The sequence below is a fragment of the Diadema antillarum genome, unplaced genomic scaffold (genome assembly GCF_040938485.1).
Source record: "Diadema antillarum isolate AM-2024a unplaced genomic scaffold, OU_Dant_1.0 seq00001234_RagTag, whole genome shotgun sequence".
Taxonomy (NCBI): Eukaryota; Metazoa; Echinodermata; class Echinoidea; order Diadematoida; family Diadematidae; genus Diadema; species Diadema antillarum.
In genome coordinates this window covers 2,208,069-2,224,142 of record NW_027272022.1, presented here as the reverse complement: position 1 = coordinate 2,224,142, position 16,074 = coordinate 2,208,069, and the positions used below count along the sequence as shown (strand labels likewise).

At 39.8% G+C, this 16,074-nt stretch overlaps 1 protein-coding gene and 2 non-coding genes across 3 annotated transcripts; all 3 read right to left on the bottom strand.

The window, feature by feature from the left end:
* Positions 1-3,800: 3,800 nt before the first annotated feature.
* LOC139745103 (large ribosomal subunit protein eL8-like) lies at positions 3,801-13,257 on the bottom strand. The gene is made up of 6 exons (XM_071655523.1): positions 13,249-13,257; positions 9,937-10,057; positions 8,098-8,247; positions 7,491-7,711; positions 4,653-4,853; positions 3,801-4,223 (listed from the first exon to the last, which is right to left on the bottom strand). The coding sequence occupies exons 1-6, from the start codon at positions 13,249-13,251 to the stop codon at positions 4,122-4,124; spliced, it is 798 nt and encodes a 265-aa protein (XP_071511624.1). The 5' UTR covers positions 13,252-13,257; the 3' UTR covers positions 3,801-4,121.
* Positions 5,030-5,107, bottom strand: LOC139745140 (small nucleolar RNA SNORD36). The gene has a single exon (XR_011711869.1). It is a non-coding gene; the product is annotated as a small nucleolar RNA SNORD36 (small nucleolar RNA).
* Positions 8,715-8,791, bottom strand: LOC139745141 (small nucleolar RNA SNORD36). The gene has a single exon (XR_011711870.1). It is a non-coding gene; the product is annotated as a small nucleolar RNA SNORD36 (small nucleolar RNA).
* Positions 13,258-16,074: the final 2,817 nt, after the last annotated feature.

Below are 16,074 nucleotides of genomic sequence, written 5' to 3'. Positions count from 1 at the left end.
TAATTATATGTTTAGCAGCAGGCGACATTAGCCCCCAAATTTGCAGAATTCTCGATCTAAAGATGCGTATTAGTCCTGCAATTGTTTTAATTGCAACCACATCTGGTGGTGTTCAGCACTTCCTCAGGGTCAGAGGGCGATTACTTGTCATAGAAACAGGATGAAACATGAAGACTTGCTTGATCACCACCCGTTGAAGCCCTGTGGCTTTGTTGCCAGGCCAGAGACAGTGTTGTATAGGTAACTTGGGTGGTATCAGAGATGACATCAGACCAGCATCTGCCCCAATCTGTTTTAGGGTCAAAGCTTTCAAGTTACAGTAGGGAAATCTAGGCTTGTGGGATTTCAGGCGCATTGATGGTAGGTTCTTCAAGGGGGCATTTCATGAAGTGTTTTGTCAGATCTTTTCTTTTGGACAAACTGTTATAAGCTATTAAATCCTTGCATCTGATGGCTGAGAGCAAATTTGTCAGACAAATTTGTCAGACAAAACGCTTCATGAAATGCGGGTATGCGTTGACGGCACTGGTGGCACTGGCCATCCTTTCCTTCCAGTGTGAGGGAGAGTGATCGAGTGCCAGTGAAGGAGGGTGGACTTCCTTAGCCTAGTATGCTTGGAAGGCTTGCCAGAGAGGGCTACCTTGAACATAGCATTGGCAAGATGGTTACTAAGATGGAAGGCATGGGTCTGATGATAATCTAATAAAGGTTAGGGCAAAGTCTCCAGAAGATGAAGTACTCCACTATTGTCTTGAGATGGGTCAGTACTCGGCTCATGTCATCCAAGGACTTTCTATGAGACGTAAAGGCAAGATCATCTGCAAACTACCTACGTGAAGTGAATGTAATGTCACCACATACGTTAAAAAGACCTCTAGTGGAGTTAGTTTGCAGCCACCATTAAGGAGGCCATCATTCAGAGTCCTAACACAGCTGGTCTGGTTACCGAGAGCAATCCTGAATCTGCAAATGCTGAAGATTAAAGACAAGCAGTGTGAAGTTGTTAGAACACTGCTTTCAGAATGAGGAAGCACTGTCCAGATCTCAGAGTCTCCCTCGACATCATAGGCCTATACTCAAACACATTCACTCCGAAAAAAACGGTGGTAAAATTCATCGACCATATATAATTCATCTGGGTTAACATTAAAAATTTTGGGGCATTGTTTTTATTTCAGAGATTTGACAACAGGAAGTGAGGTGGTCCCTTTTTCCACTTTCCCCTGCCTCATGTTCTTTCTCGGATGAGGGGACTGAAAAATTTGTATAATATCGCTTTTAGATAATGTAGAACAGGGCAGTTAATTGGAAATTTCATTTTTGTCATCATCTAGGATTCAGCCTTTTAATTCAGTAAATCAGAATGAATATTTTGATGTTGAACATCTCAAGGCAAGTAAGTATCAAATTTTCATGTCTAATAATTCCTGATAAACGATCTTGATCTTGGCCTCAATTCAAGTTTTGGTGGATTTTTCCAAATACCTATAGGGAAAAATTCAGATTGAGGTAGAAAATTTGGATGTTTGCATCAAAAAAATAAAACAGCCTTTGTTAGTAACAACCTTCTGATTTATAATCAGCACACAAATTGGTAAACAGAGTACCTGAGTGACAGAAAAAAAAAATTATTTCACACGCTCTGCCGTTCATATTGTGCAGGGGTATATGAGTGGCATCCATTTTGAAGTTTTGTATTAAAAAGAATATAATAAGCCTAAAGACAATAAACTTTCAGTTTGTTTCCTTGTTTGCTTGCTTGTTTTGCTAGTGGCACTCATCAGATTTGTATTGCACATGCAAAACTTGATAAAAGCGTAGGTATGTGACTGAAAATTCGTCTTCTGTTTCTATGCATACTTTTTGCCATTAATATAGTACATGAGTATAGGAGTGGCGGCCATTTTGAATTGAAAATAAGCTTAAAATACTAAATGTACCCCTTCAAATGAAAAATTTCTTGTATGTGCAAGTAGAATTACTCACGGAACAAGAATTTAAAAAACTTTGATGGAATAATTTGTCATAAAATTGACATAACTGGGATCATCATGGCCAAATTAGCATATCTGGCGGCCATTTTGGATTTTTGCGTTTTGCCGAAAATGCTCAAGGTTACGCGAGTGGCATCAATCGGATTTGGAATCAGCACCCTCGAATTGACAAGAAACCATCAAAAAACATTGTATATATCAAAAAACAAGGTTAGGTGCACTTTCTATGGAGCCTAGCCTGGACTATCACACACGGACGCACGGACGGACAGACGGACAGACGGACAGACGGACAGACGGACACACACACGTACGGAGCCCGTTTCATAGTCCCCTGCTCGAACTCGTTCGGCGGGGACAAAAAGTCACACAACCTGATTTTACGTGAGGACTCAAAATACAATGTATGAAATATGCAACAGCCTATCTTTATTAATTTCTTATTGAGCATTTTCTGAAAGAGCAATTCTTCTACATAGTAATTTTAAAGTTTGGGATTTTAAAATGAATGGGAAATTAATGTTTGTGCAGTTTTTGGAACACTGTAACTAGAATTGTGTGATCAGGTATGCTTTGCTTACATAATAGGTATGTATTCCTACTTTTGTCAGAATCATTCGAATTGTATTTGCATGAAGCCATGTGTGCATTTCAATCTGGAAAAAAAAACACACAAAAAAAAAACACAACCCTCTTTTTGTATGGAAACAAATGGACTGATAGAACATGGGAATGTCAGAAGCTCAAATCTACATAACTTCAAACATTTTTTTTTTTTTTTTGGCTCAGCTCAGGCCCCCCCCTTTTTTTTTTTGCACCATACAGTCAATCCATCAATATATAATAGTGATATATACTGTACATGTTTGTGTTTGATGATTGTTCTTCTGGAGAAAGTACCAAATAAAGAGCAAATAAAAAGACCAAATTAATTTCTATCACAGTCTCAAATGCTATTAAAAACAGTCTCTTCTTAATCATTTAACAGTATCACTTCCTCTTTTTCATAAAAGTGACTGAAGAGACTCACCACAAATGACAACTAAAGAACTAATGGAGAAATTACGAGTCATTACAATCGCATCACAGCTTTGCACTAAACGAGCTCTTCCTCATACAGTCTCACAGCACGCACACTCTCATTGCAACCCAGTCTCACAGCATGCACACTCTCTTTGCAACCCTGTCAAATCATACAATACGGCGCACTGCTTCACAAGCTACATTCGTATTCCCCATGCGATGATGGTGATTTCATAGTGACTGAACAATTTAAGACATGACTTATTTCATTTTCCCCATCTCCTCTTTCCCCGTCACAGATACATGTGCAAAATTCACAGAAGAAAATGAACATTAACAAGTTGTCACACTGGTGCTCTTTGAAAAAATGATAGAAGTTCTAAACAATTGGATACAGTGGACTCCCATTATAACGAAGTCCTCGGGACCGGCAGTTTTCTTTCGTTATATCGAAATTTCGTTATAACTGAACAAATAAACAATAAGAAAAATAGAGCCAATAATTTTGCAACCTGGATTCTTATTTTGTCGTAACCGGAATTTCATTTTAACCGTGTTCGTTATAACAGGAGTGCACTGTACTACATGTATGAACCCACATACTTCTCATTACAACTGTATCCATCAGTCTCCAGACATTTCACTTCAAAAACAAAACATGCCATCGACAACACCAAGGCAAACAACACATACGCACTTCCACACTGAATCTATGTGGCACGGGGCATGACTAAAACTGGACTCCAAACATCCAGAAAAGACAGTACACGTGACACTTCATCATTAGTCTTTCAATACATTTTATTGGTTGCTATGAAAGCAGAAATGTGATTTTACAATCATGCCATAGGTCTTTGAAAACGGGTGTTTGAAGTTTCTGAAATAAAGTGACGAGGACCCTGGTCAACGATTAGGAGTCATGCCCTGGTCATCATGGGGGAGAAAAAGGCAAGATGAAGAACACCAACCCTGGAGAAGGGAAGGCTGTCTCAGTCTGTGGGTGTCTGTCAACAAATAGAGAGAAGATACAGGGTCTGTGTGTGGTGGTGTAATGTGTTGAGATCACACAAGTCTGATGCGGAGTTTGTGGAGGGGCATCTCACCCTAGGCCCTGGCTTCAAGTTCCTTGGCCTTGGCCTTCTCCAGCTTGGTGATGCGGGCCTGGCTCTTGCTGCCCACCTGACCTCCACCCCAGTGACGACGGATCTGGGAGTGACGAGTGGAGAACAACGTGAAGGGATTGAGAGGATAGGACAATCATTTTCAAGCAAGTGAGATTGCTCTTTGTACTGATGATTTCAGCCTGGTTGGTGACAACCGAGGGGCAAGTTACTTTCCTCAGAGCATACCCTTCAAAAGCACATTTTTTCACAAGTTTTTCATGGTAATACATTGATGAAAAATCTGAAGGAAGGCAACTTATGAATTTTGAGGACGAAACATGCACAGATTTCACACTCCATCATCTTTATTTTTTATTTTTTCATTTTCTGTTCCCTCTTTCCCATTAGAATTGCTTTCAGACCTATTTAACAAATATCAGTAATTTTTATTGGGACTCTTGCTTTGTGTGAAACATAAGGGGAAAAACAAGCAAACAAACAAGACACGATTCCGTGAAATGTTCGCACATACCTCCTCAAATCTGTCATTGTAGTTGGTCCTGACAGCGTCTACCAGCTTTGAGAGGGCGCTCTTGTCCTCTGGGTTGACCTGGGTGAAAGCGAGGCATGCCGCCGTCTTGCGGTGCACGACCTGGCCCAAGCGGGACTTGCCCTTGACGATGCAATATGGCACGCCCATCTTTCGGCACAGCGCAGGAAGAAACAGCACAATCTGAAGAGGGCAAACATTGGATTGGTGGGGGAAAAAGAACAAAACACAACTAAATCAGACAGGTTAGTTTCTTTGTCATGACATATGCTGAAATCAGCACTACAACCTGCACTGAGTAAGGCTTCCAAGCTACCTGGCTACATAGCGCACCAGGCCAAGAATTCTTGCCTCATCTTTCTGCTCAGTTTTAAAAAGCTCGATTTTGTAATCTACATGAAGCTTTTCAGGTGAAGAAATTCATCACATCACTGCAGAAAGAGTGCACTACCTGGAATGTCAGAACTTCCCATATTAAAGGGATGGCATAGTTTTGGCTAAGACCTAATTTCAGCTTTGTAACATTTTTTGGTGAGATAATGAGAAACCTCTTACGAAATATGAAAGAGCATGTAATTCCATGAGGAATTCAATGTTTATTTGATGAAAATTAGTTTTGAAATGGCTGAGATATCCAAAACAGAGCGATTCTAATAAAGTGTGGGACCCACCATTTATTACAATTGCTTTGATTTACTTTGTTTTTGTTTTTGGATGTTTACTTTGTTTTTGGATGTTTCAGTCATTCCAATCTCAGTCTCTTTATTCATTTAAGCATAAACTTAAACTAGTTTTTCTGAATTCATATCTATAGCTATTCTTCAATTCTCCTCGAAATTCTCTGTTCATACTTCACATTACTGACATTATCGATTATGTAACATGTGCCTCGCTCGTGATTTCTGTATTATCTCCTGAACTTCCTTTGTACACATTTGGTATCTCTGCTATTGTACACTGCATCTGACTTGTACCTCGCTCGGGTGATCACGCAACTCTCAAGAAGTCTGTGCCGTGGACATTGTTTTCTTTGTTTTTTCTTTTTACTTTTTGGCGTTTATATTTCTCCAATTCACAAATTGTCATTCCTTAAATTACATAACCAAGTAAGAAATAATCTCACATCCGCATCTGGGAATCTACACCCTACAAGCAATGCTTCTATGTAGATTCCTCATATTTCACATGTTTTATTGTCTTATAAGCTGTACTTGACAATTCATCCAGGCTTTTGTATTGTGATGTTTATGTTTTATATATTTGTTGAAATGTGGAATATGGAACAATAAAAAAAAAAAAAAAAAAAAAAAAAATTCCAAACCCGATTTTCATCAAATAAAAACTTTGAATTCCTCTTAAAATGGTATACTCTGTACTATTTCATAAGTGTTTTCTTGGCATCTCGCAAAAAGTTAAAAGCCCAATTCTCATCTCCACCAATACTGTACCATCCCTTTAACTTCCTGATTGGAAAGAAATACAGTACGTACAATGCAAGTAACCATCCATTTCAAGCCAATACCCCGTCTTATCATTTCTCATGCAATTTTAAACCAACTGAAAACCATACCAACGAAACAGTTACAAAGATGGTGATTACAACATTATCAGCAACGATTATAACTGCATCGAGATATTCCTCCATGATGTGTATTCAGATAGGCACATTGTTGTATGTACATGTAATTCGATCAGAATACAGTCCTCATTAGGATGCTACAATCACAGCAATCAGAAGTGAAACTAAATTATCTGATTAAACTGTGAAAAAGGCTTGATGGATCATCTTTCCCCAGCCGATGACACATTTCCCTTAGGAGAAGTCTTCAAATGTGTAAATACTTGTATAGACCTTTCTTACAGGCCCAGAAATCACAGCCATGTATTAGATACAGTGGACTCCCGTTATAACGAAGTCCTCAGGACCTGCAGTTTTCTTTCATTTTCCACTGATATCGAAATTTCGTCACAACCGAACAATTGAACAATAATAAACATGGCACAGATATTCTTGCGGCCTGAGTGTTTTCTTCGTTGTAACCGGAATTTTGTTATAACTGCGTTCATTTTAACGGGAGTGCACTGTACCTCATTGGCATGTCTTTCTAAGTCTAAACATACAAACAAGTCTTCCTTAGCCTTGTACAACTTGTACAACAGCATTCACTTTTTTTTTTTTCATTTTGAATGTATTACTTTTTTTTTTACATACATACTCACAAAGCATAATCACATAATATACATGTACAAATGTGTAAGATCTACAACATGTAGCTATGCAAAACCATGAAACTTTTGGCTTGCATGTGTGTTTCCACTTTTTCAATTCTCTGTGGAAACACTCAATTACAACTTAATGAAAAGGGTTAAAGGGTGTGTACAGTTCTGGTCGAGGTGAAGATTTAACTTTTAACGTTTTGTGAGATATTCAGAAACTACTCTATGAGATGTCAAAGAGCATGCAGTTCTAAGGGGTATCAAAAGTTTATTCGATGAAAATCGGTTTTAAATGGCCGAGATATCCAAAAACAAGGTGAAACAAAGATATCCTAATAAAGTTGTGGCATGTCGCCTTTTATTATTAGCACTTTTTTGGATATCTCAGCCATTTGAAAACCAATTTTCATCAAATAAACGTTGAATCCTTCTTAAAATTACATGCTCTTTCATATTTCATAAGAGGCTTTTCATTATCTCTCATAGGTATGTTCAAAACATGAATCCCTACCTCAACCAGTACTGTACAGTCCCTTTAAGTACAAAATTCAGAAAGTGATGGATGTCGAGTAGAGCATGAAAGTGTCATGCCACAGAAATTACCTCAATGGGCTCCACGTCGTGGGCAATGGCCACAAGCTGGGCTTTCTTGTTCTCCACCAGGCATGTGACGGTGTTGACGCCCGACATGATGCGGGGTGCCCGCTTTGTGGGGACCTCCTCGCGACCCTTGACCCTGTCTTCGGCACGGGCCCGAAGCCTGGCCTTCTTGTCTTGCTTGGTCTCCGGCCTGTACTTGTTCATCAGCCGGAAAAGTTGGGTGGCTGACAAAAAGAAAGAAAAAGAAACAACTATTGATAGCTGGGTCGGTAATTGTAAAATGAGTTAAATCTTGCATTTCTTTTCCTTTCATTTTTTTTTTTTTTTTTGGGGGGGGGGAGGGAGACAAGGGGATGTGAAATAAGCTTTTCAAAAGATTCAGAGTCTCAGGAGTGGTTTATGCTGAAATCACATTTCATATAGCAAATACTCAAGACAACATCATTGACTCTGTAAGCAAGATAATGACATTCTGCAGTATATGACCATGTATGCATAAATCTGACTCCTCAATTTAGGAGAAAATTATAGCCAACTGCTTGACAACAGATAGAAAAACAACAAAAACAAAATCAAGACAGAAAAACAAAGGTTGACCAAGAGCACATACCAGTCTGTCTGTCGAGAGCCTGGGTGAACTGGTTGATTGCAGGGGGGACCTTCAGGCGTTGGTAGAGTACAGCCCTCTGGCGCTGCAGGCGGACGTACTTCGGCCAGAGGACGAAGCGGGACAGGTCCCTCTTGGGCTGGATGTCATTTCCTGGCACACACGCAGACGTGGAGGAATGAGTGGGAGAGAAGCGGTGGGTCCATCAAAAACGTAGTAAAGCAAGGAAAAAATTGTTGCTCGCATTAATTTCCCATTTAGAAAAAGTGCTGCAACCATGTCATATTTTCAGTGCAGATATTTTCAGCTGTTTTGAAAATGTGGTGCAAAAAAAGAAGACATGGGAATATTTGCTCAGCCACATTTTGTTGGCTTATACTCATGGTAGGCCTTTTACTTTAATACAATCATATAGTAATGTGCCAACAAAGTAAAAGTATACATACAATGTATCCTCATCTCAATTGACTGGGCGCCATATCATTTACTAAACTTATTGATTACATTCAGTTCATAGAACACTGCATCAGTTATGCTTTCAGCTTATGCTTGGTTTACAACATTTTGGGCACCTGTCTGTTTCAGTTTGGTCTACCACTCGTTACACTAGGATCCTGCAGTCCACTCAGTTTTAAAAAGCTCGATTCTAAACATCACATTGTATCAGGTGAAGAAATTCAATTTAACATCACTGTAGAGCAGGAAAAGAGAATAAAATGAGTGGTAAGGACATTTCTAAGATCATAAGAGACAGACACACCTCATAAGTTATGGATTTAAGGTACACAAGTACTTGTGGTTGAGATGGGGGATTCAGATTTTAACCTCATATGGAATATGAAAGAACATACAATTTTAAAGGACAAGTTCACCTTCATAAACATAAGGATTGAGAGAATGCAACAATAATAGTAGAACACATCAGTGAAAGTTTGAGGAAAATTGGACAATCGATGCAAAAGTTATGAATTTTTAAAATTTTTGCGTTGGAACCGCTGGATGAGGAGACTACTACAGCTTGTGAGTCATATGCGTACAACAGTATAAAGAAAATGTAAAAGAAAATTCAACATATTTTCACTTTTTTCGCATAATAAAAGAGCACTTGACTTGCCTCTTTCTATAGGCGGGGGGAACAATATTACCCATAACATTTGTCGGTAACGAGTCAGGGGAATGTGTACTTTTTTCAAAAGATGGAATTTTGTGAAATTCTCTTTATATTTTCCTTGTATTGTTGTACGCATGTGACATCTAAGTTATTCACACACTGCAGTAGTCTTCTCATCCAGCGGTTACTGCACAAAACTTCAAAAATTCATAACTTTTGAACGGATTGTCTGATTTTCCTCAAACTTTCACTGATGTGTTCTACTAATATTGCTACATTCTCTCAATCCTTATGTTTATGAAGGTGAACTTGTCCTTTAAGAAGAATTCAAAGTTTATTCAATGAAAATATGTGTTAAAACGGCCGAGATATCCAAAAACAAAGCAAGACAAATGCTCCGACCTCTGTTTTTTTGATATGTCAGCCATTTCAAAACCAATTTTCATCAAATAAACTTTGAAATCCTCTTAGAATTGTATGTGCTTTAATATTTCACAGGTTTCTCATTATCTCACAAACAAGTATGAAACCTGAAGCCCCATCTCAACCAAAACTATACCATTCCATTTTCTCTTCATAACATGATGGTAAACACCAGTCATACTTTAGAGCACAAGGTGCAGTCTTCACTACACTGTGAACAGATCAGACACATTCACACATTTTGTGTCCTAATTGTATTGTCATTTATATGGATCTCGACTCTGTTCTTTCTCCTCGCTGTCACTTACCAATGCCAAAGTTCCTGGGCCTCTTCTCAAAGAGAGGGTTGACCACCTTCTTCGGCGCAGCTTTCTTGGCTGCATAAGGGGTCGGGGCGACCTTCTTCCCCTTGACTTTCTTTGCTTTGGGCTGAAATGCAAGAATACAAAACATGTGCTTCAAATTTTTAATATAAATTGTATAAAGCACTATGAACTGGCATCCTGACAGCCAAGCGGTGACACAAACAAATCTAGGGGGTATAGACCTAGTGTTCTGCAATCATTTTGCACAAGGAACCAGTGGGATGTAACACGATGTAAGGTTGTTACCTGCTTATTTTAAAAATGTTGCAGACTTCTCTATGATTCCAGAAAAACTAGCAGCAAAACATAAAAACACTTGCTTTTGATGTAAAGTTACTTGATCGCATTTCGAGTTTCTAGCAACGGGGCCCATACCAGAAGCGTTACAGTAGCAGAAGCAAGAACACTATGTCCAGCGCAGACAACACGCAAGCCATGCAATAAAACGCCTTGTTCAGAAATCTCCTCACGTGCGTAGGCAAGCTCGTTCTGAAAATCCCACCGCTCGCATAGTTTGCGCGCTGTCTGCGCTGGATACAGCAGGACGCTTGCACGAAAGACGCCCAAAGGCAAGTAAACAGCAGAATTCCCAGCAAAACACGCAGGCAATTGCCCATAGACAGCGATAGAAAGATAGCGGGGCCGCTGATTGGCTGATCGCCCGGCTGTCCGCTTCACTGCACGGCGTGGTGTGCAAGATTCACTACTCCGCGGTTTGGTGTGGTGTACACAATGCACTGCAATCAACATGCGTGCTTGCCATCGTGTTATGTAGCGGCTATGGCGGCGAGCTCGACTGAAGAGCTCGCATCAGTACACAACGCTACACCAACCACACAATATGGCGACTAATTTGCATCGTGGTGTTGAGCTTCTTATGTGTGTCGCTCCACACCCGTACATGTCGCTACCATACAAATCGCATGTATTGATACACACACACCAACGAACACATCGAACTACTTCACAAATTCATACCTTAAAATCATGTAAAAATATAACTCATCAAATTTCAAACACAAAGACAGCTTCGCTGAATACATGGTTACACCAAAGGAGGAAAATATTTTGCCAAAAATCGAAGACTTGATGTGAAAATGCCGAGTTTGGTATCAAACTATTCGGCCAATCGCGCTGGAAATCATCGCACACTCTGTTATAACGTTGTGGGAAAATATGTAAATGACGGGGGTAAAGAGCCAATGCAGGGTTTGAAATTGGCGATGGTCCGCTGGCCATTGGCCACCAAAAATCACGTCGGACTAGCTAAAAATCATAAAATTCTGAAGTTACTAGTCCCGTCTGGCTGGCCAAAATATTGCTTCAGTGTCAAAATTGATTCTAAGTAGTCCGCCTGGCTAGTTAAAAAAAAGTTAAGTGCGACCCCTGCAATGATGATGCAGCTTCGGTGTAGCTCCCGATTCATGAATGACAAATGACGTCATGCTACGCGAGCGAGGGCAGTAGCGAATCGCGCATGCGCAGCTTGCCTGTGCATATCTTCTTTGTGCAAAAGTGAACCCATAATACCTACAATGTGATTTCTTTGCCAACAATTTGGAGTATGGTAAGGGTACCACCTATCGGCAGGGTACCTTGACATCGGCACCCTGCGTATCATGGCTGTTTGCGTATAGAATGACAAGGTACGTGCGGGATTGAGTGCCATTAGCTATGAAAACAATAATAGCGAAGAAACGGAAATCAAACTCATAAACAAACTACACAAACCAAACTGAACAGTTTCAATTACACATCCGCTCAGTATGACGCATGACTGTGAAATTCACATGTATTACCTATGGAGGGAGGGGGTGCCGATCGTAAGGTACCCTTTTTAGCTGCGCAAAGAAAATGAATCACATCCACTAAAATTGCGTTATTTTCCCACGGAGATTCAGAATCAACAGGACGGTCACAATATTCAAAACTGCAGCATTTACAATGTATGGCATATTTGAGGTAAAAATTTGGTGACTTTGTTTAATACTTTTGGAATAAACTAGCTACAGATCCTTAGGGTGACGATAGGTGGTACCCTCAATCATACCTGGTACCGAGGTACCCACCGCACCACTGACCAGTGTGGAATAGCAATATGCACAAGATTACACTAGGTTAGAAATCTCTAGCGTACAACTGTATCTAGTTTTGATTTCATTTTTCTCTTTACGAATATTTGTAAAATCATGTCAGGGACTCAGATACTTTACTTTCATGGGGCCAAGTCATGCGTGGAGAGGCAGGAGCCGTGGAAAAAAAAAAATGCTGAAAATTTGGAGTGGGATCAGTGCGGCAGTCCTCCATTGTGAGCGAACCCGCGGGCACCCATGTTTTGGTGGGTTGCTGCACATCGGCCGATTAAAACTTGATTTTTGTCAAAAAGCGCACACAATCTTTTTCTTCTTCTTCTCAATGAGGAGAGTGGACAAGTGCGTGGGACAAAATATCACTGCCTGAACTTGCAACAATTTATGTATCAGATGTGCGATGGATACATGTTAAGAAGTGAACAGGGGGGTAGGCGAAGTGTTCTACGTGAGCAGCTCGCCCCAAGGCCAAGGCCCAGCCCAAGCCAGGGCCTCCCACCAATCATGTGAGCACCCCAGCCATGCTCATGAAGTGGAGGGATGCTTTTGAGCCAGATCCCGAACTAGTAATTTAGTGACAGTGTATCATTACAAGCTAGCAAGTCTGCAGAAGGGCTCCCTCGAGTCATGTTGTATAGAAATCTAACGATAACATTAGAAATCACGATCACACACACGCAGTCACACCTCTACTTAGTAGCACGCATGCATGGGCTGATGAACCACACTGCCCTGCCAACTAGGAAAATAAATGTTGGAAGGCTTACATCTATCTATGCCTTTTAAAATATGCCTTATAATACGCCTATGTCCTTTTGAAAGTCAATGAAAAGAACTACAGGGCCAAGGGGCTCTGAATATTACAGATACATGCTACAAATCGTACGTGCAGCTCGTCCCATTGCAAGGCATGCAAGTGCCAAGTATTCAGCGGGACATCAGTGGCTACGAGTGGTACTTCGCATAACATTTTGACCTGATGCGAGTAATCGGGTTTCATTTAACGATTAATGTCTGTATAACGTGAGAGTTACTGAGAACATGACTACGATGTAATGTCAGGCAATAATTTCTCATTACTAAGAGTTAAGGAAATTGTACATTAACGATGAGATGGTGGTGATATTGGGCGCTTTTTGATCATCTGTTTGTAATTCCTACGTACCATGATTTCTGCCTGTAGTAAGAGAACTTGTCTGAAAACTGTAACGTAAAATCTCGCATTGCCCGAGAGCTATTCAATTCGATAGATAGATGTAGTGTCCAGTCGTTTCGTGAGAATTGGTTAAGGGCAGTTTTTTGGGTTCGTGTAGGAGCACTATCAACCAGCTAGATCGAATAAATCCAAAATAAGAAAAGAGTAGACGAAGGCAAGTTGGAGCAAATAGAAGAAGAAAGAAAAGAAGGATATTAAAGGGTGAGTGTACAGTTCTGGTCGAGGTGAAGATTTAGCTTTTAAAGTTTTGCGAGATATTCAGAAACCACTCTATGAGATGTCAAAGAGCATGCAATTCTAAGGGGTATCAAAAGTTTATTCGATGAAAATCGGTTTTGAAATGGCTGAGAGGGCCAAAAACAAGGTGAAACAAAGAGATACTAATAAAGTTGGGGCATGTCGCCTTTTATTATTAGCACTTTTTTGGATATCTCAGCCATTTGAAAACAAATTTTCATCAAATAAACGTTGAATCCTTCTTAAAATTACATACTCTTTCATATTTCATAAGAGGCTTTTCATCATCTCACCACCTCCCTGATCTCACTTAGGAATGTTCAAAAGATGAATCCCCAGCTCAACCAGTACTGTACAGTCCCTTTAAATGTATAAGAGACCACCGAAAACATGGAAAGTATCACGTCGATGTCTATAATCTTACACTCATGTTACACGCAGAGACTCCAACTCTCCCGTTTTCGACGGGAGATCTCCCGCCGAAAGCCCATTTTTGCTAAATCTCCCGTTCTCCCGCTTGACAAATAATTTCTCCCCCCAGGCTCTGTGTCTCCAGCTTGAAATGATTTCTAACTTAGTGTCATCGTTTGTTGAAAAATAAAGCCTTATAGATAGCACGAAGAGAGCATTTGCATAAACAATCCTAGAACTTCGCGCACATCAAGTTAGAGTCTCCCGCTCGCTAGGGATTCCAGGCTGGAGAATCTCAAGAGGTGCTTGGGGTAGGCCCTACTGGAGTCTCTGTACACGCAACGGGGCGGGGGACAGTTGTAGCCTCGGGTGCCACTTGTTGAGGGTAAAAAACAAACAAACAAACAAACAAACAAACAAACAAACAAACAAACAAACAAACAAACAGAAGTAAGAAACAACAAAACCCTATGTGTTCCCATATTATGCATGGCCGACGGAACCGGGGGGCGCTGATCGGGCCCCCCAATTTTTGTTTGTATATACCATAGAAAGGAAGACATTAGGTGTCAACACTCTTTTTTTATTTACCCCGGAAGTGCGTACGTGGGACACTATAGAAAGATACATAGAAGATAGAGACCTTGAAGTGTGAGCGGGGTAAGGTTTATGTTTTTGCGCTGAAGACTTTTTTTTTTTCCTGCTTGTCAGATGAAGAAAACCGGAAGTGGGGCACCAGAAACGCTCCGCCAGCCTTGTTATGTAGCATACGAACAATTATTTATGTGTGTGTGCCGTAGGGGGTCCCCCACCCGTTCCGTATAAACTGGCATCATTTTTTTTTCTTTGTACACGTATAAGAACATAATATTTTCAAGCACTTTTTCTTTTGGTGCGAGTATGTGTGAGTAAACCAAAAAGAGGAAAACATGTCGACTGTGAGAAAATGCCATGCCTAAGGGGAAAACCAAAAGCTATTGAGTCCATGGGTCCGGGCTCTGATCGGGCTCTTCATTGGCCTACTGTTTTGTTGAGTTGTGTGTTGTGTGTGTGTGTGTGTGTGTGTGTGTTTGTTTGTTTGTTTGTTTGTTTGTTGTTGTTTTTTTTGGGGGGGAGGGGGGTTGGGAGATGGGGCTGAACCCAAGAACGATGTTGCCTACTGATGCGCAAACCTTTCTCCACTTGTATTTTCTCTGATTTCAAGCGGGACTGTGATGCTCTATGGTATCAGGGAGAGTCGTGGTTTTATTTTTTTATACTGTATCTTTACTTATTAATTAATTGATTAATCAATTAATTAATTAATTACTTTATATATATATATATATATATATATATATATATATTTATTTATTTATTTATTTATTCATTTATTTATTTATTTATTTGTTTATATATTTATTTTTCCTGTATACAGAACTGAATGAGTCATTCGTTTCTGGCTTAGTGACGATGAATATTGGTCCTCCGAAACCCGTTGCTTATCTTAGGCTGTCAGTCATTTGAAAGTGAAGATCTAAGGAAAAATAAATAGCTTATTTGGGTTGTGTAAATTATGTGTATTGAAGATGATTACTGTTAGCAATTGTGATGCACTGTATTCTGCATTATATCATATTAAATAGTAACATCTACATTCTAGCAGCAATACTTTACTAGATTTTGGATGACATACTCATTCTTGGATGATAAAATTACGTGTTTGAATATGATTCACATTTTACAAGCCCTGCTTTTTAGTAGACCGATCCTTATCATCGTTGTACTTACTTTTCTGTCAACATTGCAAAGTATGCATTGCTCTTCTTGTTGGTCTACTTTATTGCACATGATATACTTCTTAGAATACATAATGGTTCGTACTGCATGATGTATTTCTAAAATATGATGCGTTTTGTGTAATTCATGTTTTATATTCTGTTTCACTCTTGTTGGATGGAAATGAATAATTGAATGAAAAGGAAATCATATGATTAAAAATAAATTCATTCATAAGTTTGAACGTAATCGAAGAGATCATTAGAATGCAGACCCTCATCGATAGTCATGTTTCTGACTGCCTCATCGATATTGTTATTGTTGTCGATGTAATCGTGCTATAGTGTACGTGCTTTATATCCATAGAAG